This window comes from Monodon monoceros, unplaced genomic scaffold (assembly GCF_005190385.1).
Source record: "Monodon monoceros isolate NGI ecotype Baffin Bay Population unplaced genomic scaffold, NGI_Narwhal_1 Super_Scaffold_18, whole genome shotgun sequence".
NCBI classification, from domain to species: Eukaryota; Metazoa; Chordata; class Mammalia; order Artiodactyla; family Monodontidae; genus Monodon; species Monodon monoceros.
The window spans coordinates 142602863-142627787 of record NW_021703774.1 but is presented as its reverse complement, the minus strand read 5'-3'; the positions used below and the strand labels follow the sequence as shown (position 1 = coordinate 142627787).

General features: G+C 44.9%; 3 protein-coding genes across 8 annotated transcripts in view; 1 reads left to right on the top strand and 2 right to left on the bottom strand.

Moving 5' to 3' along the window:
* The window catches only part of ATPAF1 (ATP synthase mitochondrial F1 complex assembly factor 1), a 26315-nt gene extending 15236 nt beyond the window's left edge, over positions 1–11079 (bottom strand). Inside the window, exons 1-5 of one of the 3 annotated variants that reach the window (XM_029228019.1) lie at positions 10054–10076; positions 7828–8088; positions 5825–5933; positions 2692–2742; positions 1882–1944 (exon numbers count right to left, since the gene is read on the bottom strand). In XM_029228019.1, the coding sequence (XP_029083852.1) occupies positions 1882–1944; positions 2692–2718 (90 nt within the window). In that variant the 5' untranslated portion in view covers positions 2719–2742; positions 5825–5933; positions 7828–8088; positions 10054–10076. Of the gene's footprint in view, positions 1–1881; positions 1945–2691; positions 2743–5824; positions 5934–7827; positions 8289–10053; positions 10077–10722 lie in introns of those variants that run through there. The other 2 variants (XM_029228017.1, XM_029228018.1) reach the window with 2 other exon arrangements.
* A 3661-nt stretch (positions 11080–14740) lies between these two features.
* On the top strand, positions 14741–16214 carry TEX38 (testis expressed 38). Its single transcript, XM_029228021.1, has 2 exons — positions 14741–14841; positions 15479–16214. Exons 1-2 carry the CDS (start codon positions 14805–14807, stop codon positions 16084–16086), a joined length of 645 nt encoding a protein of 214 aa, XP_029083854.1. The 5' UTR covers positions 14741–14804; the 3' UTR covers positions 16087–16214.
* Positions 16215–17916: 1702 nt separating this feature from the next.
* EFCAB14 (EF-hand calcium binding domain 14) overlaps positions 17917–24925 on the bottom strand; it is a 37468-nt gene continuing 30459 nt past the window's right edge. For 2 of the 4 annotated variants that reach the window (XM_029228013.1, XM_029228015.1), the window contains 3 exons: positions 23837–23962; positions 21185–21352; positions 17917–19102 (listed from right to left, as the gene is read on the bottom strand). In XM_029228013.1, coding sequence (XP_029083846.1) covers positions 19065–19102; positions 21185–21352; positions 23837–23962 — 332 coding nt within the window. In that variant the 3' untranslated portion in view covers positions 17917–19064. Of the gene's footprint in view, positions 19103–20660; positions 21353–23836; positions 23963–24925 lie in introns of those variants that run through there. The other 2 variants (XM_029228016.1, XM_029228014.1) reach the window with 1 other exon arrangement.

Sequence of the window (24925 nt, the reverse complement as noted above, 5' to 3'; positions counted from 1 at the left end):
TTTTTTTTTTTTGCGGTACGCGGGCCTCTCACTGTTGTGGCCTCTCCCGTTGCAGAGCACAGGCTCTGGACGTGCAGGCTCAGCGGCCATGGCTCACGGGCCCAGCCGTTCCACGGCATGTGGGATCTTCCCGGACCGGGGCACAAACCCGTGTCCCCTGCATCGGCAGGCAGACTCTCAACCACTGCGCCACCAGGGAAGCTCTGTCTCCTCATTTTAAGGACAGCATATCCTGCTTATTTTTATTTAATTTGTATTGGAAGATAGTTTATGAATCCACACTGAATTTATGAGACTGACAGACGTTCCCTAACATAGTTGACCTTGGTTACTCAAAATTATATTAATGAACACAAATTTGTATCTAAAAATATAGGTCTAAATGCTATTTGTCATATGATGATCAGGCCTCCTGGGCCTGGCTTCTCTCCCCACTAAAGGACATGCCTGGTGTCCACTTTCTATTGGCACTTCTTCCCAAAGGCAGTTTGAGGTCTCCTGGAGACTTTGCATTAAGCCTCTATTAACAGAAGTTAGAACTCTGCGCCGTTCTCTTTTCGTTTTTGTGTTTGTCTTTCCACTAGGCTGAAACCCCTTGAGAGCTGGGGATTCTCTCATTTATTTCTATGCCTGGCACAGAGGCTGACATTTAATAACTGTCTGCTGAAATCAATGACACAGCGCTCAAGGACACCCACAGCAATTGGCACAGCTTCCCGTAAGGGAATATAATGTAGAGTCAAACAGACAAGGGTTTGAGTCCTAGCTCTGCCACTAAGTTGCTTCATGTCTTTAAGTTACAGTTTCCTCAGCTGTAAATTGGGAATAATAGCACCTACTTTATAAGGGGGTTATGAGAATACAATGAAATAGTGTATATAAAGCACTAAGTACAGTACCTGACACGTAGTATACTGCTTTTATTATTATTTTGATTCTCTCAATATACCTAAAATATAATTCATGGAACTATAAGGAATGCCAATAAATAGCTTATTATATTCTAATTAAAGAGAAAAGAATCAGATGTGAAAATGTAAATAGCATTTACAAATGCTAATTCAAGCAATATGGAATGCTTGGTATACGGAATGACCAAACAAGCGGAAGAGATCACACGTGGTTTGAAGGAAGGTGTCCAGGAAGCTTCCTGCAGAAGGTCCTAAAATAATGGAGGACTCTGAATGTCAAGCAAAGGAATATGGGAAGTCACTGAATATTTGAGAGCAGGTTACTAACATAATATTTATTTTTATTTATTTATTTAAAAACACAAATATAGCACTTATTCTGTGCCAGGCACTGTTCCAAGTACTTTATAAATATTAACTCATTTAATTCCCCAAATAACTCCATGAGGTAAGTACTATTATTATGCCCACTTTACAGGCAGGGAATCTGAGGCCCCCAAAAGTTAACTAACTTATCAAAGTCATTCCGCTAGTAAGTGGCAGAGCAAGGACTTAAAACTGGCAGCTTGGTCCTAGAGTCTGTGTTCTTAAGCAATACACTATGCGAAGCAGAACTTTAGGAGGATTGAACTGGTGAGGATATGATGGGGGAGGGGGTGGGAGAAGTAAGAGCAGGGAGACCTATTTAGAAAGGTAGTCATCCAGGCATAGAGTAGTGATGATTTTAAATAAGATGTGGACAACAGGAACGAAAGACAAAGGGGAAATGTCAGTTGACTAGATATATAGGAGTGAGACCAAGTTTTTGTATGCACTATTTTTCATGTAATTCATCACTTTTGCTTTCAATGATTGCCTTTCATTTTGGCTAGAAAGAGGTGTCAGGAAATGTATGCTCCTTTCTACTTTCAGATTTGGTTCACAGAGCACACATTTTCATGAAGTATGACAATTCATTTTCATTCATTACCTGTTTTATTTCTTCTGCAGTTTTGTCTTTCACCATCTCAATGTTAAAGATTGAACTGAGGGTCTGAAAGAGAAAATAGAAGGCAATTAACACCCACAATTAAAAAAATAAAACAGTTTAACTCTATCTGTAAGCCTTGTGGGAAGCAACATGGGAGGACAGTAAAGCAAATCTTCAATAAGTGGAGAATGAGTATAAGAAAACCCACATGCTCAGAAAAGGGAGCCCCCAGGGCAGGTTTCACAGTTCTATTTTCAGGGACTATCTATTGGTACTTCCCAAATGTTTCGCGCTCACTAATAAGTGTTGCAGCACTTTGCAGCTCCTAAGAGGAGAAAGTTCGGTTGTTACCTTTAACTGCTATTCTGCCAGAAGTGGCTCCTTATTTGCAAGTTAAATGACAGAGTAAACATGTTTTTATTTGATTTTTTAAAACTACTTCCTGGGACTTCCCTGGCAGTCCAGTAGTTATGACTCCACATTTCCGCCGCAGGGGGCACGGGTTCAATCCCTGGTTGGAGAACCAAGATCCCGCATGCTGCGCGGCGTGGCCAAAAAAATAATCTACTTCCTGTAGAAAGTAGGAAGTAGTACACTACATTTCCTTCACATTTCCTCTAGCACCCCCAGGACCCACACTATACTAGGAGTCATATCAAGGTCATAACAAAAATTCGTAGAAATATCTCTCATCTCCACAGTTAGAAAATCACAAAATCACTGAACCACAGTAAATATGTTCAAACTTGCAGCCTCTTGTTATAGATGTTCCATATGAATTCACGCTTGGATATTTAATTAGAAACCTACCTTGTCCTTGGTGAATCCTCTGCTCATATGCTGTTTCCCCAATGTGTCTGTCTGAAATATATAATGGGACAGGATATTAATCTATACTTTACTCTTAGGAAGAAGACCACCCTCCCTAGGTGAGGTGCCCAATAACTCACTTAGTAATGTTGCACCTCAGAACTCACTTCCCTCCACTCTATACAGTAACTGTACACACTGTTCTAAGAGTTACTGTTTGTGAGACAACTTTTCTTTGACTGATTCTGAGATACAGAGATGAGAAAGGAGTTCTTTGTTAGTAAACACCATCTACTGGTACTGAGAGTCCATTCTATCCCTGCCACCATGGATGAGGGAATCCTTCCCAGAACAAGCCTACTTGGGTTTCCTGCGCTCTCCTTCCCAGTGAGCCACAGAGGAGGTAAGAATGGAATGATGTATTTTCCAAGCTGCTTCTTATCTGTGACAGCGCTTCTGAAGTCAGGCAACCTCAGCAGACTATTGAGTCTTTTCTAGTACTCCATCTTAGTATTCCCTCCCTCAAATTAGACTCCCCCTCAAAAAAGGCCAGGAACAACTGAAAGTGATTATTTTCTCTCCTAGCCCACTCTCAGATAAAGGTCATGGCCAGGAAATACAATTTTGAGTTGTTTCTGACAGTAGGGATGTGTTGTTCTGAGTTTTCCATTCAATTTCTGTGCCTTTCAGAGAGGAGTGCAATCCACACCTGGGATTCTGAAGCTGAAACATACTTTCTGCATTAAACCCTGTTTTTTCATTACTCTGTGCTTTAATGAATCCAAACCTTTCATAAATGATGTCCGTATAACCAGTACCCACAAATTAGACAAAAGCGTGCTGTAGAAAAACCTACTGGATACACCCTATGTGCCCAAAGTCTCAAGAGCAATTAATGAAACATTTAAAGCATGTCTACTACAGATGCTTTGGAAACCTATGGGGACCTGTTTTTTTGTTATCACAATAATTGACTGGATGGTTTCACCTGCATTTATGGGAGAGGCAGCGGTGCTAAATGAGCTGCAATTTTGCAGATGAGTTCTCCATAATGAATTTTCCCTCATCCCACACAACTTTCCAATTCTAGCCAGACCTTCCCTCCTTCCTCCCTCCTTTCCTTTCTCTTTCTTTCTCCTTTTTAAAACAGTTTTATTCAATACTGAATTTTTCAGAAATGCAACTACTATGTAACTTAAGAGAAGACTGTACATTGTGGAATCTCATGAGGGTCACTGATAACAACACTGCTTATGGTTTGGGAGTTTTTATAATTACCAACAACCCGTACCAGTTTGCATTTGTTGCTTACGTATTCATGGTGATTCCATACAGAGGTGAAAGAACCTGATGACTGTACTAGGTCTCACAGCATAGTTGTGCCCAAGAACTTACATGCTGAAATCTGTATTTTATTTAAAAAATATTTCCCTTTATTACAGTTAAGTCATTATATTTATTTTTCCCCCTGAAATTATGTGTGTAGGTGGGTTATACTGTCTACATTTCATTTCAGGGTAGAATTAGAGAGAATTAAATACAATTAAGTATAAAAAGGGGATGTTGGGTATCATGTGGTAGGGAACCAATGACTCAAAGTAAAGAAAAGGCTTTAGAAATGTAGCCATTAGCTATTAGCCTTCCTCTAGCTAGATAAGAAAGACAGTAAGTGAATATTTACCTAAGAGTTGCCATAATTTAAATTAAATCTTTACTTATTCTGCTCTTGTCATCATAAAGCTGAATTTCTAAGTCTTGTTTCAAAAAGCCTTCCCAGATAATATTGAAAGTTTATAATACAGTAATATTTCCCATAGCTATTTATTTGTAATCTTGACACTATGTTTGCTAAAGGAAATTACATTTGATAAAATATTTGTAGTAGAAAGTTATTTGTTCATATAAAATTGTAAACCACGTTTATCACAGGTTGAATTTCTCCCCAACCTTGTAATGATTAACCCATTAACTATTCTTATTCTAATTAACTCAACCAGTTATTAAAAGACCGTGTGGATTCTCTTAAAATTTAGGATACCCAAGGCAAAAAAAGTTATTTTCCAAGTAAAATAAACATCTCTCCTTTTACAATGTAGAACCCCAATTTTCCACTGTAACTACCTTATTTCAGGCCCATGCAGCCCACACCTGGATATATTCTCCCTGGCTTTGCCTCTCCCCCTCCAGTTTGTTCTGTGCACCACCTTAGATTAGTATTTTTCAAATCATAGGTTGTGAAATCAATTTAGTGGACTGTGGCCAAAGTTTTTTAAAAGATGAAAATAATAATAAGAGTGCATTGCATGTATCAATAGTAAAAGTAAGCATTTGTTTCAGTTATAATAATATACATATATGTGTAATGAATTGCAATGTAAAATATATCTCTTACCGTGGGTTATGGTCAAAAAGTTTGAGAAGCACTGCATTAGATTAATCTTCCTATACAATTGTCCCATGGTATCAGTCAGGGATTGGTTCCAGGACACCTGAAGACACCAGAATCTGTAGGTGCTCAAGTCTCTTATATAAAATGGTGTAGTATTTGCATATAACCTACGCACATCTTCCCATACACTTTAAATCATCTCTAGACTACTTATAATACCTAATACAATGTAAATTCTATGTAAATAGTTGTAAATACAATAAATGCTATGTAAATAGCTACCTGTAAGTGGCAAACTCAAGTGTTGCTTTTTGGAACTTTCTACAGTTTTTTTTTCCCCTGAATACTTTCTATCAGCTGTTGGCTGGATCCACAGATGCAAAACCTGTGGATGCAGAACCTGCAGGTAGGGAGGGCTGACTATACACAGCTTTCAACATGCTTTTCCCCAGCTCTGATTCTTGTTTAAGGGTAATAAGAGCTAACATGTATTAAGCACTTTTTTCCTCCCTGATCCCTACATGTGTGCCTTGCCTTGACCACTCGACTATACCCCCTGGGAGCAGAGATTACCCTTTTCATCCCCTTATAATCTCCACCATGACTACAGTACCTTGCCAGAAAGAGCAGAACACCATTTATGGATGGAGCTGATCCCCTCAATGAGCCCACTCCCAGGATAAGTGTCGGGGTGGGGATGTAGAGCACTGGTGAGCCAACAACACCCAAAGGGGTAGGTCTTACCTTCTGTTCCACACATTTGATAAAGTCACCTTGCTTGGAGTGCCCCAATGGCTGCTTCCGAAACTCACTGCACTTCTCCAGTCGGGACTCAAAAGCAGTTGGGTCAGACCTGATCAAAGGTAAACCAAAGGATAAACCACCTGGGCCTTTCTTTTTTAAATAAATTTATTTATTTATTTTTGGCTGCGTTGGGTCTTCGTTGCTGCATGCGGGCTTGTCTCTAGTTGTGGAGAGCAGGGGCTACTCTTCGTTGTGGTGCGCGGGCTTCTCATTGCGGTGGCTTCTCTTGCTGCAGAGCACGGGCTCTAGGCGCGCGGGCTTCAGTAGTTTTGGCACGCGGGCTCAGTAGTTGCGGCTCACGGGCTCTAGAGTGCAGGCTCAGTAGTTGTGGTGCACGGGCTTAGCTGCTTCGCAGCATGTGGGATCTTCCTGGACCAGGGCTTGAACCCGTGTCCCCTGCACTGGCAGGCGGATTCTTAACCACTGCGCCACCAGGGAAGCCCACCTTTCTGGATTTTGAAATAACAAAGCACCATGTTCCACTTTCACAGAGAGAGGACACAGTCAGAGGCTGAAGGATTTGTCTTAATTTAGTTAGGCCTGAGCACAGGCCTACAAATCAAGAAAGTGGAAAGAGAAATCCACTTATTCAACTGTTATTACTCCTCAAGGGGCCTGTGTAACATTTTTCTCCTGCAGGATATTCCCTAGGGTGACACAGGGCTTGCTCCCTCAGGTACTTACACTCTGGGTATTTGGAATTTAAATCCTTAAGATGGGGAAGGTACTTTGTGGTCATCTTGCTGGGTTAGATGCAAGAATCCTCAGGCAGGAATCCCAGGTGTCCAGCTCTTACTGGAACACATCTAATTCTTGGACATGTCCCTTCCCTCCCCGACTAGGGCAAATCTCTATTTATTCAGATCCCAGCAACTCAGAGGCTTCAGGCAGCCTATTTTGCAGATTCAGCACCTGAGTTCTCCCTGACCCTCTCTCCAAAGAACCTGCTCCAGTTGATGGATCATCAGAATTTGTCCTTATGTCAAAATGGGGCTGGTCTTCAGGCGTGAAGTCCAGGTTGGGGCTGCCATCTGTTAAGAATGCTTCAGGCTGTGTAGCTGACAATATTTGGCTGTGTACACTTTGGTGAAGATGTCATCCAGGGGCTCCAGCTCCCGGGCCATGAGACTTGTAGTGTCATGGGTGACGTCTGCAGGCTCCAAGGGCATCCTGGTTACCCCTCTGGTCCTTCTTGGTCAAGGCAATGGAGGGCGCTTGTCCTCCATGTAACTCCTTTCTGAAGGTGATGTCAAACACCACTCCCTTCACTGCCATGTACTTGGATAGATCGTCCTCCCTTCCGGAGAAGGCCAGCTCCTCCTCGATGAAGAGCTGCACCAAGGGCCTCACCTGGTAGGGTGTGGCACCTGCCTGGCCAGGGCTGCAAGTACCAGGGCCTAGGTTAGTGTTGCCAGTGAGCAGATGGAGATGGTGAGGGGTGGCCCAGGCAGTGGAGCCCTGTGTACTCTCACCCTGGACATCTTTCATTACTAAAACATTTTGAGTCTAAGTCTACCTCTCTGTATCTTTCGCTCCCCCAGGAACAAGAGAAAATGTCTAGTTCTTTTTATGAGTACCTGAAAATTGCTCTTATGTCACCTCCTAAGTTTCTCTTCTCTAGGTTGAATTTCTTCAGTTTTTTCAGCCTCTCTTCATATACATGATTTGTAAATCATTCCTTACTGTGGACCTGCTCTCTGGGCATGTTCGTTTATGCACACTCTAGATACAGTGGGCCTAAAGCTCTCACCAGTGTAGAGCGTGATGCAAAAACCCAGGTACTGGACTGGAGTGGGGTCAGCAGGGCACACAGCCTTGTCTTGCCGTTGGCTCACACTGTACTGGGGTTATAAGTGCTCCAAGAGCCCAGGTTTTAGTGAGTACGCTACAGCACTAACCAATCAGGACTATAATTCCTTTAAAAATATCTCACGATAGCCTACCTGTTGGTCTTGGGCCTCACGGCGAAGCTCTGTCTTGCCTCTTTCCTTGATGACTTGGCCCAGGTTCTACTGATCCTTTCTTGGCCCTGCTTTCACTGCATACCTCCCTTTTCCTCTACCTCATGTTCTTTTCCCTTTTGTAGCCGCAGTTTTCCCTCCCATCTCACTCAACTTCTTCTAGGACTTATTCCTTCCTCTCTCCCTTTCACTCATTCAACAAACTTGACTTGTTGTCTCTCGCCTGTTGGTTGACTTGCTGGGCTTCAGAGATACAGAAATAAATAAGAAAGAGTCCCTACCTCAAGGAGCTTACTATCTAGTAGGACAGAAAGACATGTAAATAAGTACATGAGAGTGCTACAGGTATTAAGATGAAAATTTGCTCAGATATTCCCAAATGGCTAAGGTCGTTTCAGGCTCTGTTACTCCCCATACCTGGAACACCTGCCCCCAACGTCAGTCCTTTATTCCTTTGCGCTGGGCCATAGAGCTAAAAGGAAGTTTTGGTATTAGATAAAGCTAGGGAGACTGGCAGGTACTAGAGCACAAGGGCCTTGCATGGAACACTAAGGATATGGAGTGGCCTTGGAAAGCCACTCTTTAGGAGATAGCAGTAGTATGTGTAAACATTGACACAGGAATGATCTAGTGGGGAAGGAAAGTAAAACCAGTCATTCATTTGTTCATGAGTAAGAATGAACAGGAGCTATGAAGTATTCAGAATATTAGTAGACCACTCTTCTGAGATGCTTGTCTGTGAAAGGGATCAGTGAGAAAAGGCTGAAGGGGAATGTAGGTCAAGAAAAGGTTTTTAAGATGACAAATACTTGAGTATATCTGAATGCTGTTGAAGGAGAGCAAAAATCCTCATTCATTTATTCTGTCATTCTTTCAAAGAAAGATCATTATAGTAGCAGTGACATGGACTGGGGGTAGATGGGTCTAAGACCAGAAGTGAGGAAGACTAGTTAGAGCAGGGGTCCCCAAGCCCCGGGCCACGGACCGATACCATTCCGTGGCCTGTTAGGAACTGGGCCACACAGCAGGGGGCAAGCAGCGGGCAAGCGAGCGAAGTTTCATCTGTATTTACAGCCACTCTCCATCCCTCGCATTACTGCCTGAGCTCTGCCTCCTGTCAGATCAGCGGCAGCATCAGTCTCATAGGAGCGCAAACCCTACTGTGAACTGCGCATGTGAGGGATCTAGGTTGTGCGCTCCTTATGAGAATCTAATGCCTGATAATCTGAGGTGGAGGTGAGGCGCTGATGCTAGCGCTGGGGAGTGGCTGCAAAAACAGGGCATCATTAGCAGAGAGGTTTGACTGCACAGAGACCATAATAAGTCAATTGCTTGCAGACTCCTGTCAAAACCCTATCAGTAGGGACTTTCCTGGCGGTCCAGTGGTTAAGATTCCACGCTCCCAATGCAGGGGGCACAGGTTCAATCCCTGGTTGGGGAACTAAGGTCCTACATGCTGCACAGTGTGACCAAATAAATAAATAAATAAATAAATGTCTTGGGGCTTCCCTGGTGGCGCAGTGGTTGAGAGTCCGCCTGCCGATGCAGGGGACACGGGTTCGTGCCCTGGTCTGGGAAGATCCCACATGCCGCGGAGCGGCTGGGCCCGTGAGCCATGGCCGCTGAGCCTGCGCGTCCGGAGCCTGTGCTCCGCAACGGGAGAGGCCACAGCAGTGAGAGGCCTGCGTACCGCAAAAAAACCCAAACCAAACCAAACCAAAACAAAAAAACCCTATCAGTGAGTGGCAAGTGAAAACAAGCTCAGGGCTCCCACTGGTTCTGCATTATGGTGAGTTGTATAATTATTTCACTATATATTACAATGTAACAATAATAGAAATAAAGTGCACATTAAATGTAATGTACTTGAATCATCCCGAAACCATAACCCGCCCCCCACCACAGCAGTCTGTGGAAAAACTGTCTTCCACAAAACCAGCCCCTGGTGCCAAAATGGTTGGGGGCCACTGAGTTAGAGGATGACTGCAATATTCTGGGTGAAGATGATAGAGTAAATTAAGGCTGTGGAAGTAGAGATGAGCTAGAACTCAAAGAAGTTACAGCATCAGTCTTAGGTTTCCTTTCCTAAGACAACTGTCTGCCCATCCTGCCAGATTCTCTCCCAAGTCCCTTCAATTTTCACTTTTGATCTCTTTCAGCTCTTCCCAGTTCAACTCTTTGGACCCTCCAAGGCCCCCTTATACCCACCTCAACCTCCTCTAATCTCCAGGTCCTTCTCTCTGGAAGGTGAAGGGTAGTGTTAGGAACCCCGGATTCCAAGTCAGAGAAATCCCAACCAGCTGTGTGACCTTTGGCAGGCCTCTTACTCTCTCTGATCCTAGTTTTCTCATCTTAATGAGAGAGTTCAACTGAGAGCCAACCGTAACACTATTAATCTTTGATGCCCTGCCCCCACCCAATCTCCTTTCCTTACAGTCAGGGTCCTCAGCTAGAAGCCTGGGAACCCGAGTCCTAGGACAAGGCTCAGCTGCCTCAATAGGTGACCTTGAGCAAGTCAAGTCCCTTCTCTGGAAGGCTCCATTTTCCCATTTCGATAATGAGTACACGTCTCTCGGAGTTGCCTGCCTCTTAAGGGCTGTCGTAAGAGTCGACCTCAGCGTTTTGGGAACTAAAGCAGACAGAAAGACAACTGGGGCTTCGCAGAGACTCCCGGCTCTCACACTAGCTGTGTGATCTTAGGCAAGTGACCAAGCCTCTCTGAGCCTAGATAACCATCTGTAGAGTGAGGACAGTGCCAGTGATCCTCTAGCAGGGCTGCTGGAAGGGCTGAGAGCGCCAGATACAGATACACCAGGAGCGCGGGCCGAGCGCCGCCCCTCCTCCCTGCCCGCCGCCCGCCGCCGGCCGGGCCCGCACCTGCGCAGCTGCTGGATCTTGTCGCGGTAGCGGTCGTAGAAGGGGTTAGCCTCGATCTCTTTCCCGACCCCGCTGCCTTCGACGCCCCCCGCGGGCCGGCCCGAGCCGCGGCGCACCGGGAACACGCGCAGCTGCGCGGGTGACACGAGCCCCAGGCCCAGGGCGCGGCTGCGCACCGCGCACAGGCCGCGGTAGAGGCCGGCCACCTGCAGGACGGCCGGGCCCGCGCCACCCGCTGCCGCCACCACGGCAGCCATGGCCGCCCCCGCCTCCTCCTCCTCCTCCCCGGGCACGTCGGCCTCGGCCCGCGGCCCGCGCGCCCGCTCCATTGCCCTCCGGGTCCGCCGCGCCCGCGCTCCAGCAGCGAGGTTCCGCGCACTCAAGGTTCCGGGAGCCGGTGAAGGGCGCGGTGGGAGGCAGGGGGTTCGCCGCTCCTGCCCCGGGCCCCGCCCGCGCCCCGCGTGCTCTGCAGCTTTAGCGCCCCCGCCCAGCCTTCTCGCCGAGCCTGCGACCAGCAGCCCTTGCGGGTTAAGTCTCCTCTTGAAAGCTGCTTGGACCTACTGGTCCTCACCGAGCTTGCTCCCTTTTAAATTCTTTAGGCACGTGCTGGAGTAGTCATCCTTCAGCATCGAAGGCCCTTTCATCAGCTGTAATCACAGTAGCAGCTTCTCTTTATTGAGCGTTTCTATGTGCAGGACACTATTTGCTTCATACTGTGTGAGGCAGGTTTTATCCCTATTTTACAGACGAGGAAACTGAAGCTGAGAATCATTAAGAGACTTGTCCAAGACTTGTCCAAGGGCTGAATTCTTTTAAAGATGCCAGCTGCCTCCGAAGCCTTTTCTTCCTCTGCTTCCTGACACCCACCTTGAACTCCAGCCAAACTGAACTACGCTTCTCCCCAAAGAGACACCTGGATTTGTCCTTGACAAGTCTTCATACCTGGAATGCTGTCTCTCCACCCAATGCCACCATCTTCTTCACCCCCTGAACCAGGTGTGAGTGAACTCCTGGGGTCAAGAACGGTGACATCAACACCTGGTCTCACCTGTGCCCAGCACAGGGCCAGGCCTGCAGCAGGCCCCCTGTGATGGCATTGATCAGTCTGCCCTCATGAAAGTTCTCCTGTCGGGTCTTACCTGATAGAAACCCCTCTTGAATGATGGACCTCTTAGGGTCAGGGACAGTGCCTTCAACTCTGCTCAGTCCAGCCTGCACTTTTGGAGATGGGCCTTGGGCCCTGGCCTGTGCTGGGAGTAGTGTGGTAAACCCTGAGATTAGCAAGTCCTTTAAGTGTGCCAGCCTGTACCTGCCTTAGCATCCTTGCACTGGCTGCTCCCTTTGCACGTGGCTATCTCATCATCATCTAGGGCTCAGTTCACAAGTCAGCACCTCAAAGGGACTTTTTCTGATGCACCCCCATCACTTTATATTCTTTATCCCACTACCTTATTTTCTTCAGAGCAGTTAAGGCTACCTGAAATTCTTACATATTTATTTCCTTGTTTACATTAATTCATGGAGCTTACATTCTAGTGGGGTGAGACACAATATGTATACATACCTACATACATACATAAATAATGTTAGGTGATAATACATGTTATGAAAAAACAAAGCAGGCTAGGAGAGACAGAGATAAGGGGCCAGTTGAGCAGAGACCTGAAGGAAATGAGGCATGGTCTGTGTGGATATCTGGGGGAAGAGCCTTCCAGATGGAATAGCAAGTGCAAAGGCCTTGATGCAGGAGCATGCTTGCCCTGCTTGTGGAACAGCAAGAAGGTTATTGTGCGAAGGAGGCATGGGGAGGGGTAGTTTGATCGCTCAGGGCTTTGTAGGCTTTGGTTAAGGACTTTGGTTTTAAATCTGAGTGAGGGTCCTCCTTGGTGGTGCAGTGGTTAAGAATCTGCCTGCCAATGCAGGGGACACGGGCTCGATCCCTGGTCTGGGAAGATCCCACATGTCGTGGAGCGACTAAGCCTGTGTGCCACAACTACTGAGCCTGTGTCTAGAGCCCATGAGCCACAGCTACCGAAGCCCGCACCTAAAGCCCGTGCTCCGCAACGAGAAGCCACTTCAATGAGAAGCTCATGCACTGCAACGAAGAGTAGCCCCCACTTGCAGCAACTAGAGAAAGACTGCACATAGCAACGAAGACCCAACACAGCCAAAAATAAATAAATAAATAAAAATAATTTATAATCAAAAAAATTAAAAAGGCTCATTCTGACTGCTGGTGGAATATAGGGCGTGGGGGACAAGGATGCAAGCTCTCCCAAGGGTAATTAATTTGTCCTAGTTTACCTGGGATTTTCCTGATTTTAGCATCAAAAGTCCTATGTCCTGGAAACTCCCTCAGTCCCAGGCAAACAGGGATGGTTGATCACCCTAAAGGGAGACCAGGTGAGAGAGGGTGGTACTTGTATTAAAGTGATGATGATGGAAAAATGGTCAGATTCTGGGTATGTTTTGAAGGCAAAGCCTAAAGATTTTGCTACTGGAGTGAACGTGGGTGTGAGAGAATGAAGGGCGTCAAGGGTGACTGTCAGGTTTTTGGCCTGAAGAACTGGAGGGAGAGAGTTGCCACTTACAGAGAGGAGGAGGCTGGAGTAGGTTTTGGAGATGGACCATCAGGAGTTTGGTTTTGGACATGGTAGTTTGAGATAACTTAACAGACTGGCAAGGAGGGATGTCAGCCAGCCTTTTGGGAGTATGCGTCTAAAGTCCTGAGGAATGGTCTGGGCTGGAGGTACAACGTTGAGAGTTGACAGTGTATATATGGTAGATATGCTATTTAAAGCCATGAGTCTGGGTGAGATCACTGAGGGAATGAATGTGGACAGAGGGCTGAGGACTGAGCCCTCGGGCACCTGACATTTAGAGATCAGGGAAAAGAGGAGAAACTAGCAAAGGAGACTGAAAAGCAGAAGCCAGTGAGGTAGAGCCCAGAGTAAGTGGAACCTGGAGAGAAATCTGTGCTCATTACTGTCCCAAGTCCCACGCTGGGGGTTTAAAGAGGGTGCCCAGGAGCTGAGCTAGGCCTAGTGGTGCAACCTTCAGGCAGGCTGACGTGGGTTTAGTTAGGGGAGGGCTTTCAAACTGAGCTGCCCATAAATGGATCAAGCTGCTTCAGGAGGTGTGGGCAAGTCCCTGACCCAAGCAATTCCACACGTATTAGTGCTGGGTAGGGGAGATCTGCCTCTAGGGCTCAATCATGTGCTGGGAGTTGGACTACACAACTCTCAAAGTGCCTTCAAACTGGAGACGGTGTGGTTCTGGGAAGCCAACTGAAAGAACTTTGTCACAGAGTAGGGGGTGTTGAGCTGAGCCTTGAAGGATAAGCAGGTGTTCAGTGGTGGGGAGAGTGGGGAGGGGCACTCCTAGGTGGAGGAGCAGTGTGAGCAAAGCTCCAGAGATGTGAATAAGCAGGGTCTGTTAAGCAGGGTCTGGTCAGAAGGGAAAGGTGTGTGAAGGATGGGGAGGAAGGTGAAGCTGAAAAGAGATGTAGGGCCAGATGGTGGGGAGCTCCCATACGGCCTGATGCCCCGGAAGCACTTGCCAATACTCGTTGAAGGAAGGTAATGAAACAAAAGAGAAATTGTAAGAGCCAAGGAAGGAGGTGTTGACCACATAGCTCCCTTGAGTGGGTTGTCTCCTGACAAGTCAGTCATAGCAGACTTGACGGCAGGGCTGCCCACTGCTCTGGGTGCTCCCTGCCCAGGGATCCATCAACTGTTCCTTAAAGCCTAGGGACAAAATAAGCCCCCGAGGAATCTAGGGCCCTTTCCTGGGGGCTGCTCTGTGGGTCAGAGGTAGGGGGCCGACAATTCAGAGGGTGGGTCAGTCCCTGGTAGAAGCAGTAGAGACGCACTATGCCTAGGAAACACCACTGGTGGAGTCTGTTCCTTCCATTAGACTTCACAAGCATTGCCCTTGGATGCTCAGTGTTCAGAACTCTGTGAACCACCTTTAGGGAACAATGGGGTCTGGGAATTCTGCGGACTCCTATTGGCTAGACAGATGGGTAGGTGAACTCCCTCTCCCCAGAGCCATCGGCCAGCTAGGTACCAAGGTTTGACCTTATGGATTCCCAAAGGGAGGACCTCAGCCTCCCTGGTGGTAAATGTGCTCCCTCCCCAAATCCCTGCCCCTTGCTTTATGCCCTAGGCTTGGGGGCACTCAGGGAAGACCTTTTGCATGGATGGGGGTGATGGCTGCCTGCGTGGATGCATGCTAAGAGTTAGGACAGGGTTTCCTCTAGAAAACTATGGATTTCTTGAGGACATAGACCATGTCTCTCTGACGGCCCAGAGTGGGTACCACAAATACCCCAGGACATCACAGCTGAATGGTTAGGGGTGTGGTGGAATGGGATGGGACATTGGTGTCCCGTCGACTGGTAAACTTTTACTTTCTTGATGGGCTTTGCCTTTAGTGAGGCTTCTCATTCTGATGGATCAGACGGGGCCAGGGTTGGGAACCAGAGGCTTGAGTAAGCCTGGGCAGGTCATGCCCCTCTAGACCTAGCTTTTCTTATCTGTGAAGAATGAAAGGTGGCCTCTTAAACTCCCTGGAAATCCTGCTTTGACTGAATAAAAGAATGATGAGGCCAGTCAATGAGAAAAGGAAGGAATGGAGAGAGTGGTTAAGTGGAGGGAACGATTGGTGAAAGGGCTAAGCAGAGGAAGGAGAAACAGCTGAGACCCCAAGCTACAGCTATCAGCCAGCTTGCTTTTTTTCTTATTGCCTTCCTTAGTGTGGGTGTCACTGTACTTTGGATCCCTGGGGCTGTGTTCTGTGATAACCGGCGGCTGCATTCTCTTTCTGCACTGGAGGAAGAACCTGCGGCGGGCAAGGCGTGCCCAGGAGTGGATGGAGGTGATGCGAGCAGCCACATTTACCTACAGCCCGCTGTTGTACTGGATTAACAAGCGACAGCGCTATGGCATGAACGCAGCCATCAACACGGGCCCTCCCCCTGATGCCACTAAGACCGAGACTGACACCCAGAATTCAGATCACCCGTGGGAGTTGGACGTCCCCGAGAGCAGGAGCTATGCTACTCAAGACAGCAGCCCCAAGGTGGAGGCCCCCAGCCCCCTGCAACCTGCAGTGCAGCTGATCCCACAGCAGCCCCTACCTTCCCCGGTGCTGCAGCCCCAGGCCAGCTCCCGACTCCCGATTCCCATTTTTCAGGAGGTGCCCTTTGCCCTCTCGCTGTGTAACCTACCCCCGATGCTGAACCACTCAGTCTCCTACCCTTTGGCCACCTGTCCTGAAAGGAACATCCACTTCCATTCCCTCCCCACACTGGCCCAGGGGGACCACTGCTTAAATGTCAAGCTGTCTGCTTCAGAAGTGTAGCCTCCTCTCACTAAGGATGGGAGCTGGAGGTATCGGGGCAGTGCAGGAAATGGAGCTGACCTCAGGGAGGTGGTACTGACACAGAGGCCAGGGCCCATCTAGATGTCACATAATGAAAGATTTAAAAAAGTCCAAGGCTCCCTTGTGTCTCATTTGCTGTTAGGAGGGAAAATGTCTGAGGGGGGCACTTCACAAACCAAGCTGAAGGTCAGAGTCTCACCAATACCAATGGGAACTGAGGGTTGGCTGCGGGGAGACACGCTGAACCAGTAGTTGTGATGGGCTCAACATCCCTCTAAACAGTATTTAAGAACAAAACCGTATGCCAGACCCTGGTCTAGGTACCCAAAGGCACTGCCACTCTGTGGGACATTAAGCACAGTTGCAACAAGAGTGACAGCCACTAAGGATGCATGAACGATGGTGACTGGTAGTGGCCAAAACAGGTCAGTATGAAACCCATGTGCCACACTGCACTGCTGCTGGAATTGCATTCTTTGTTAACATCTAAGATGTACTGCGTTCTTGTGTGGTTGTCTACATTATTTCTAATACAAGAACACTGCCAAACAGATATCACGATTCTCTTCTTACAGATGAAGTTTCCAAGGGCATTTGCCGTATCATTTTTTTTTTTTTTTTTTTTTTTGTGGTACGCGGGCCTCTCACTGTTGTGGCCTCTCCCATTGCTGAGCACAGGCTCCAGACGCGCAGGCTCAGCGGCCATGGCGCACGGGCCCAGCCGCTCCGCGGCATGTGGGATCCTCCCGGACCGGGCCACGAACCCGTGTCCCCTGCATCGGCAGGCGGACTCTCAACCACTGCGCCACCAGGGAAGCCCTGCCGTATCATTTTTATGTTGCAGAGCAAGGTCTCAAATTTATGTCTGTCTAGCATCAAATTTCCTGATCTTCCCACCATATACCATGGTGTCCATTTCCTAATGAAGTCTTGTTTGAAGACACTTGGAAAATGATTTATTGTGTGTGTAATTAACTTGGTTCAAGGGTTGGCTTGGGGTAAGGGCTGGTCAATGAACCTCCTAAAAAATGTATTTTTTAAAAATCTTTCTCAAGGGGATTCATGGCCTCTCCCAAAGTTAAGATTCACTGTGTACAAATATTAGCTTTTGTACCTTCTGGAAACTATTCTAAAAGGAGAGACAAAGATAACACTGGCTCTTTGGTCCCAGTTCAAAGATAAGAAAACCCAGCTCTGCTCCAGGATATAAAATTTTCCCTTTCACTTTGGAAATGAGAAAATCATCTTACCATATTTGTAAATGAGCTAAGCTTTTTTCCTCCTGAGAGGAAAGGCCACCCAGATTGTGTGTGTGTGTGCAATCCCAGAATCTAGCGGTCACGTACAGCTATTAAAAATTTTTTTTTCCTGTGTATGAAAAAAGCCCAGCTCCTCCCTATATGACCCCTTATCTTGAAATGGATTTCAAGCCTTTTTCCTTCTTTTTTTCCAAAGACATTGGAATATGTCTTGTAAACATGCTCTTATATTGAATCTCAAAATAGAAAACAGGCGTAAGTGGAACTTCTCTGGTTGATACAGAGGCAGGGGCTCACTCTTCCCTCATCCTGCTCCCTTCCCACCCTGCACATGCCAAAACAGCCTTCATTTCTTCAGGCCAAATTGGGCGGATCTTCAGGCAGATTCTTCAACGTTACTTTCTGTCCACCATCTGTTAGGCTTTGCATTCAAAAGGAGGAAGGAGTCCATAAAAATAGGGATCAAAGCAGATTTTTTTCTTAGTAATTGGGAGGATGGAGGGGCAAGCCTTTAATCACAGACACAGTGAGAGAAAAAAGAAATGTTTTATTTAAATTAAAATTGTTTTATTACTGATATTAAATTAGCAAAGCCCAAAACAAGTGATGGAAATCTTGAATTCCCTCCCTAAACAGAACCAAAATTGCTTAAACATTACCAAAATAGCTCCACTTAAGCAAAGTAGATTTACATTTCTTAATATGAGAAAACAACAAGGTAGGTTAGGTTCGTATAACAAACAGTACACGCTCTATAATGTCTCAGGAATACCCAAATGTTTTCTGGTTTGGATATGAAAGAGGGGACCATATCAAACTGGCATTGGTAAGCAAGCCAATGAGGTGTAGCAAACAAAAGCTGTTACTAAAAACAACTCAACAGCAGGCCATATGAGTATGAGCCCATCACAGTCAAAATCTTCAACTGTGACCGGCAAGACCAACATGGGGGGCGTGGGGGCGTGCAGATGTGGTTACGGCCAGAGATATAACGTGAGGGGGAATGCCAAAGGAAGGGAAAGAAACCAGCAGCAGGTGAAGGGTGTCCACTCTTCAGCTGTGCTGTATCAGACACAATCCTAAGAGCCAGGCCCTTCTCGGCCTTTAAGATGACACTACAGTCATCCCTAAGCCAGGTTCTCTCTTCTTTTGGTTCTTCTCTTCCTATAATACATTGCCTCTCTGATTTATGGGGGAGGCTCTCTAGGTAAACATTATACCAGATAGAAGGCGAAAGAAAAACAGGACCAAGAAGACATGCTTTGGGTAACTCAGGAAAGCAGCAGGAGGAGCTGCCGGAGTGCAAAGGTAAAAGCATTTGAAACGAAAACCAAAACCAAACTCACTACTACTACCTAGCCTTCCTCTCAGGGCTGAGGTGTGGTAGGTGAGGCTTGATTAGAGATCGACACAAATCATAGGTTGGATAAGTTAAGACAACTTTCAAATAAAAATCCCAAATTAATAATGATAAAGGCTTATGAGAATTCTTTTTTTAAGCCAATGAATATGCTCAACTTAGAACAAAGGAGTTCAAGATGTCCTAGTTCTGCCTGGGAGATATGGCACTTTCCCAGGCGGTGTGGCAAGGGTACTCACAGGTCTGAGCGTGCAGCAGGAACACCTCTGCCAAATCTGGTGGGGAGAGTATGGAACCATCCAGCTGGCTCAGGGATGATGGCAGGTGGCGGACAAGCTTCAGGTGGGAAGAATGGAGGCTAAACTAAAAAGCACAGCTGATGCAAAAGAAAAGTATATACGAAGAGTTAAGGTGTCCTCCAAGTATTTGCCTATGAATAAGAATTTGAAACTAAAAAGGACAAGCTACATTACCCTCAAGTATACGTCATATAAATCAGTTCTCAAAAAAATACCTTCCAGGTACAGACATACTATTTATGGTACAGTACATATAAATATAGCAGTATAATTCAATTTATTGCTAGAATTTTATTTGGTTGTTACAAAATCTGCAAGGGTATATATATTAAAAAGGGGGGGGCATGAAAGGCAGCCAGAAGAGTAAGTTATCTTCAAGTTACCTAAAGTGCCAGGCTAATTTTATACTATATTTAAACCTTTCCAAGAAAGTAAAATAGCATAGGTAGGCAAAGGAATTGTTTGAGAGAAATAGAGCGAGAAGCGTAAGCCATAATGAGGTAAGCAGACACATTCATGGGAAAAGACTTCATCCTACTTTAACTAAATTTTAATATTTCTAGAAAAAAACCCCAAGGTTAGCCAACACCGACCTGAACAGCATATAAAGAAAAAAACCAGCCCTTAAATATTTAAGGGTGCTCCACTGCATCCATGGCTAACAGGGCAACTTGGACAAAGTTAAAATGGAAACAAGCTTTACTAAAGAAGTCTGAAAGCTTCTCTAGTTTCTCCCTGACTTGGCCTACAGCACAGTTAAGTTTTGCAGGTTTCCTTTTGTGTTGCCTGAAGATTGCTTCTAAGATCAACACAGCACACACAGAGGTGACATGGAGGAATAATTCCTTCCAGTTCAGGGACCTTTAGTAGCAGGGCTACAGAAGCATTTAATGGGAGAAGTACTGCACTTGCTTGTATTAGATTTGCTGCCATAACGTGAAGCCCCCCACCCTAGGCCTGCCTGCCATGTTTGGCATCCTCTGGACAGAAAGCCTCTAGCTATTTCTGAGCTGTAATTGTAAGGAAACCTAATATGATTTCAGGTGTTTCATTTCACAACCTTTTTGGCCTTAGCCCACAGAAGAACATAGTAGGTTCTTGGTTAGGCCCCAGGTAAAATCTCAAGAAGTTTCCTGGATCAAAGTTAGAGGCAGAGCTTTCCTCTATAGTTCCTGAGTAGCCAGGCTGAGACAGTGGCCGAAGGACTGCAGCCCTGCCATTCAGAATGGAGACAGTATCAGAAGTGAAAGTCAGTTACGGCTTAAAGGTAGACTTGAGTGGGTGCGTGGGGGAAGATAATCTAGTTCACTCAGGGAGGAAATGTAGCTCCCACTGGATAACTTTTTATGCTCATAAATCCTGAAACAGGATTAAAAGAGAGAAAACCCCCAACAAGACTTCTCTGGTTCACAGGTTGGGAGGAGCTGAGAGGATAGACCAAAGAGCCAGAATCCTGAGCCTGGAGGCAGCACCGTCCCCAGTGTCCACTCCCTAAATCTACTCCCCCAGCACCAGGCCAAACCCCATGGCAGCACCCAAAGAGGATGTCTTAAGGAGATGGGGACACAGCTTCAAGCTGCTACCAGATCAGATTAGCAATTTTTAACAGCAAGTCATTTGTTCACGTCCTGTTTCAAACCATTCTTCCTACTTCCCACAAAATACGCACAACTCTTTCTTTCATTTTAAATATTTACAAACAGAAAAGGTCTATCTGTTAAAGGAAAGACATTTTCTGAGTCTGTATAAAGTGCAGCTAATTTAAGGCAAATTTATGTGAAATATAAAAGGTGGCTTATTCTCTCTATATACACATTTTCCAGTTTTAAAAGATAAGGTCTCCTCCCCTCAAAAAAAAAGGAAAGAGAAAAAAAGAGGGCTTGACTTTTTTTCTGGCAATTTTAAAATTAAGATCGTACTGGTTTAAGGAAATCATAGATTTCTGAATATCATATTATAAGTAAAATGGTCTTTTTAAAAAAATAACTTTTACATAGCTTTTTCAAACAAGTTAAAAGGTGGCAATGTGTCTGCTACTGTAGTTTGGAGGACTGGAGGATTGATGGGTAGGTAGAAGGGTTGTTTTTGTTAGCTGAGTAGATATTAGGTAGTCCAGGGCATACATCCATTTTTAAAATAAGCCTGATGAGGCTAGACACCTAAAGCTACTCTTAGCTCCAGGAATGAGTATCTTCCGTCTCCATCAGAATCAAACTCCCTCAAACGCTCTGGTTCTGGCACAGCAGAATGTAAGGAGTCCCAGATTTCCTCGTAGGTCAGCTTCCCATCCACATCCTGCCCGGTCTTATGGAATAAATCCTGAAGATCTGTTAAAAAGGAATTACAAAAAAATGTATATGTCTATACATATAACTAAATTTAGGTAACAGTTTAAAAAGTAGTCTCAACAGAATTTTAAGCACTGAAAGAAAAGCTACTTTGTAGACTTTGTTCCCAAAAGGTAAAGTTTAAGATCTCACTAAATCTGAAAGACTAATTCTTGATCCTTTAAGAATGAGAGGAACACTGTAGGGCACTATCATCCCAAAATAGAATCAGTGACAGATAATCACAGGAGAAGTGAATGGACTGGCTTTCTCTCTGTTCAGGGCCTTTCTTTTAGATTTTCCAGATTTTATTCTTACGTTGAAGGGGTGGAAAGGACTGTAGAAGCCTTAAGAGCTAACTGATAGGAGCTCTGATAGCCTATAAAACAGACTACGTATGGCATATTGTCAGTTCAACAGTTACTATATAACCCAGCAATTCCATTCCTAGGGTATATACTCAAGAGAAATGAAAACATGTTGTCTACACAAAAAGTTGTATACGTATGTTCATAGCTTCATTGTTCCTAATAGTCAAAAAGTGGAAACAACCCAAATAAATGTCCATCAACTAATGAAAGGCTTAACAAAATGCAGTATATCCATAGGATAGAATATTATTCAGTCATAAAAAGGAATGAAATATTGCTGCATGCCACAACATGCATGCCAACCTTGAAAACATTATGCGAAGTGAAAGGAGCATATTGAAAGAAAGAAGCATACATAAGACCACGTATTATGATTCCACTTATATGTAACACCCAGAACAGGCATATCCAAAGAGACAGTGGTTGAGAGATTAGTGGTTGCCAGGGATGGGGGCAGGGGGATAACAGGGTATAACTGTTCTCCTTGGAGACTGACCCCCTCCCCGACCCAAGAGAGGGCCCTATAATAAATACCTAGGAGGGCTGATTGTTTACACGTCTAAAAAGGGCTTGGATGTGTCCCCACTGAATGACTTAGTGGATTCAGTCTCTAATACCACAGGACAGTACTGTCAAGCAATTTTGTAGACAAGCTTTTGGGTAAGTCCCTACTTTTAGTCCTAAGACAGCTCCAACAAAGCAGCTAAATAAAGTCTCAAAAGCTCTCCGAAAAGCCAGAAAAGCAGTGAGACACTTGTTCCCAATGCCTGCCACCAAGTGGCTAGCTGGAAAATGTTTGTGTGTGTGTACATGGGGCATGAGTTTTAGAGCATGCTATGTACTCTATAGCAGTATTCAAATAAAAATCTGATTGGTGCCTCAGGTCATTTATAAAATGTAGTCATTCAAAAGTGTGTAAGGTCTCCGTTAGGGATTAAAGTATAAATGTTAAATTGGCTATTTCTTAATCTGCTCTAACAGTCTTTCCTCCTTTTATTCTCATCAATTCTTGATGTAATAATGAAGAGTAGGAGGAGGCAACTTGTGTTGCCAATAAACACAACTTAACACTCTCTTGTCTCTCCAGAAAACAGAAAAAAAAATTGGGGACAGGGAAAAAAGTAATTGCATTTAAATGACAATATAAATTTAAGCCTTCTTTGCTTTAAAAGCATTAATTGTAGCCTGTAGACAACTCATTCACTTAATAAATATTCACATGTACCAGGCACTAGGCTAGGGGCTGGGACTGAAGTTAAATGTTATAGGTCCCCAGGAAATTACAATGGAGTGACACGTGCAAATGTAAGGTATTATGAGTGCATACACAGGAGGAGCCTAATCCAGTCCTGGGAGGTAAGAAAATGTTTCCTGGTGGAAAGGTATCTAAACTGAGGTGTAGAGCCAGGCAGAGATAGGGTGACAGGAATGGGTGATTTTTCAGGCAGTTAGCAAGTGCAAAAACAGGAGACCAAACACCACGAAGAGGGATGGAACACACACCGTTGGAAGCAAGGCAAGCACATTTCTCTGTGAATCATATCCTTCCTACTAAAGTTTTTCTTGCTGATTTTCAGCCAAAGGACCCCTCATTTTCGGAGGGCTCTGACAAATAGGGTCAACTTTTACTTTATTTTGCTAATCTCACAGTATTGTGTTTGCTTGCTTGTCTTCTCCACTAGACTGTTATATCCATGAAGAGAGTGAGAATGATTCTTATACTGTATTCTTACTGCTTACACTGGGTCTAACCAGGCACTCATTGAATGAACGAAGAAGACTCTAAAAAAACATTCATAGAGAGATAATATAGTGCAATGTGGTTAAGAGTGCAAACTTCAGCGTCAAACTGCCTTGGTGTGAATTTTGCCTCAATCAATTATTTGCTATGTGGACTTAGGTAGTTTCCCTATCAGTAAAATGGGTATAATACATGAATATTGATGGTCCCAGGATTGTTATCAGGATTATATGATATAATGCATATCAAGTATCTGGCCTATAGGAAGTGCTCAATCAATGTTAGATATCATTCTTTATCTTACAAGTTTAAAAAGTCAGAAAGTTATAACTTTGAGCATTTTCTCTATCACTTCATAATATAAAAATTTACCTTCGATGCTAGAAATTCCTGGTAGGGAGACAGGCCTTAGCTGGGCAGCTTTCTCAGTCTGGCCTCCAAGAGACCGTGGGAATTTTGGCAATGCTGATGGCTTTGATGTGAAACTCTGAACTTGCTCTGTAACAAACAATACAGTTTTAGATTACTAATGTGACACCAAATTAAACCAGTATTGAAGGTCCAAACCTTTTAGGGCAAATTACTTAATTTAAGAGAAACAGCTGAGAATTAAGTAGCATAGTGACTACATGAAGTTAAAGATAAAAATTGAGATGTTTTGTGGATAAGTGAAGATCAATCAATATTATGTAACATTAAGGTTTGAAGCCGTGGTCCCACTGGGTGCTCTTATAGTACAAGTTAGCATTCCACATGTTTAGAGGTTGAGAGTTCAAGCTGCAAGTGAGAAAAGCATTGGGTATTTGACATCCTAGGAGCTGTGCTATGAGCCCGATCTGGGGGTATCTGCCACCAGACCAGCTGGTGCTGAAAGAGTGCTAACATACGATTATGTAGCACAGTGTTGGGGCAAGGCCTCCCACTGTACTTTGTCTCTCACTTAAAAGAGAATAAGAGAAGTTGTATTGCTTTCCCCAAAATGAAAAATACTTGTGGGAGGGTAGGGGTCAAAACCAACATAATATAATGCCGTGGTTACATCTTCATAGAGCAGCACCAGCAGAGGTTGACGCACCTGCTAATACTGATTAGGTTATGTCCCTGACTAAAGCCAAAGGCCCTTCCAACCCAATGATCTCATTGTTATTTGTTAATGGTTTTTTAGAAGGACTAATATTTATTTTTAAGTAAATTTTTATGCATTTACAGAAATGAAGACTCCCGTAAACAACATTTAGGGCTGGTTTAATACATGCTACGGCAGTAATGTTTTTGCCTATAATTGGATGCAGACAGCATGGAGAAGTCTATTTCCAGCTAAACACTACCCATTTTTCCCTTAATAGACTGGAGTACAAATCATGTGCAAAATGGGCTTTTTCTAAATGAAAGCAAAGTGTAGCAGCTTCATCTCAGTGCGCTCAGGCATCATTCACTCAGTGCCATCAGTCCTGCTGGAAC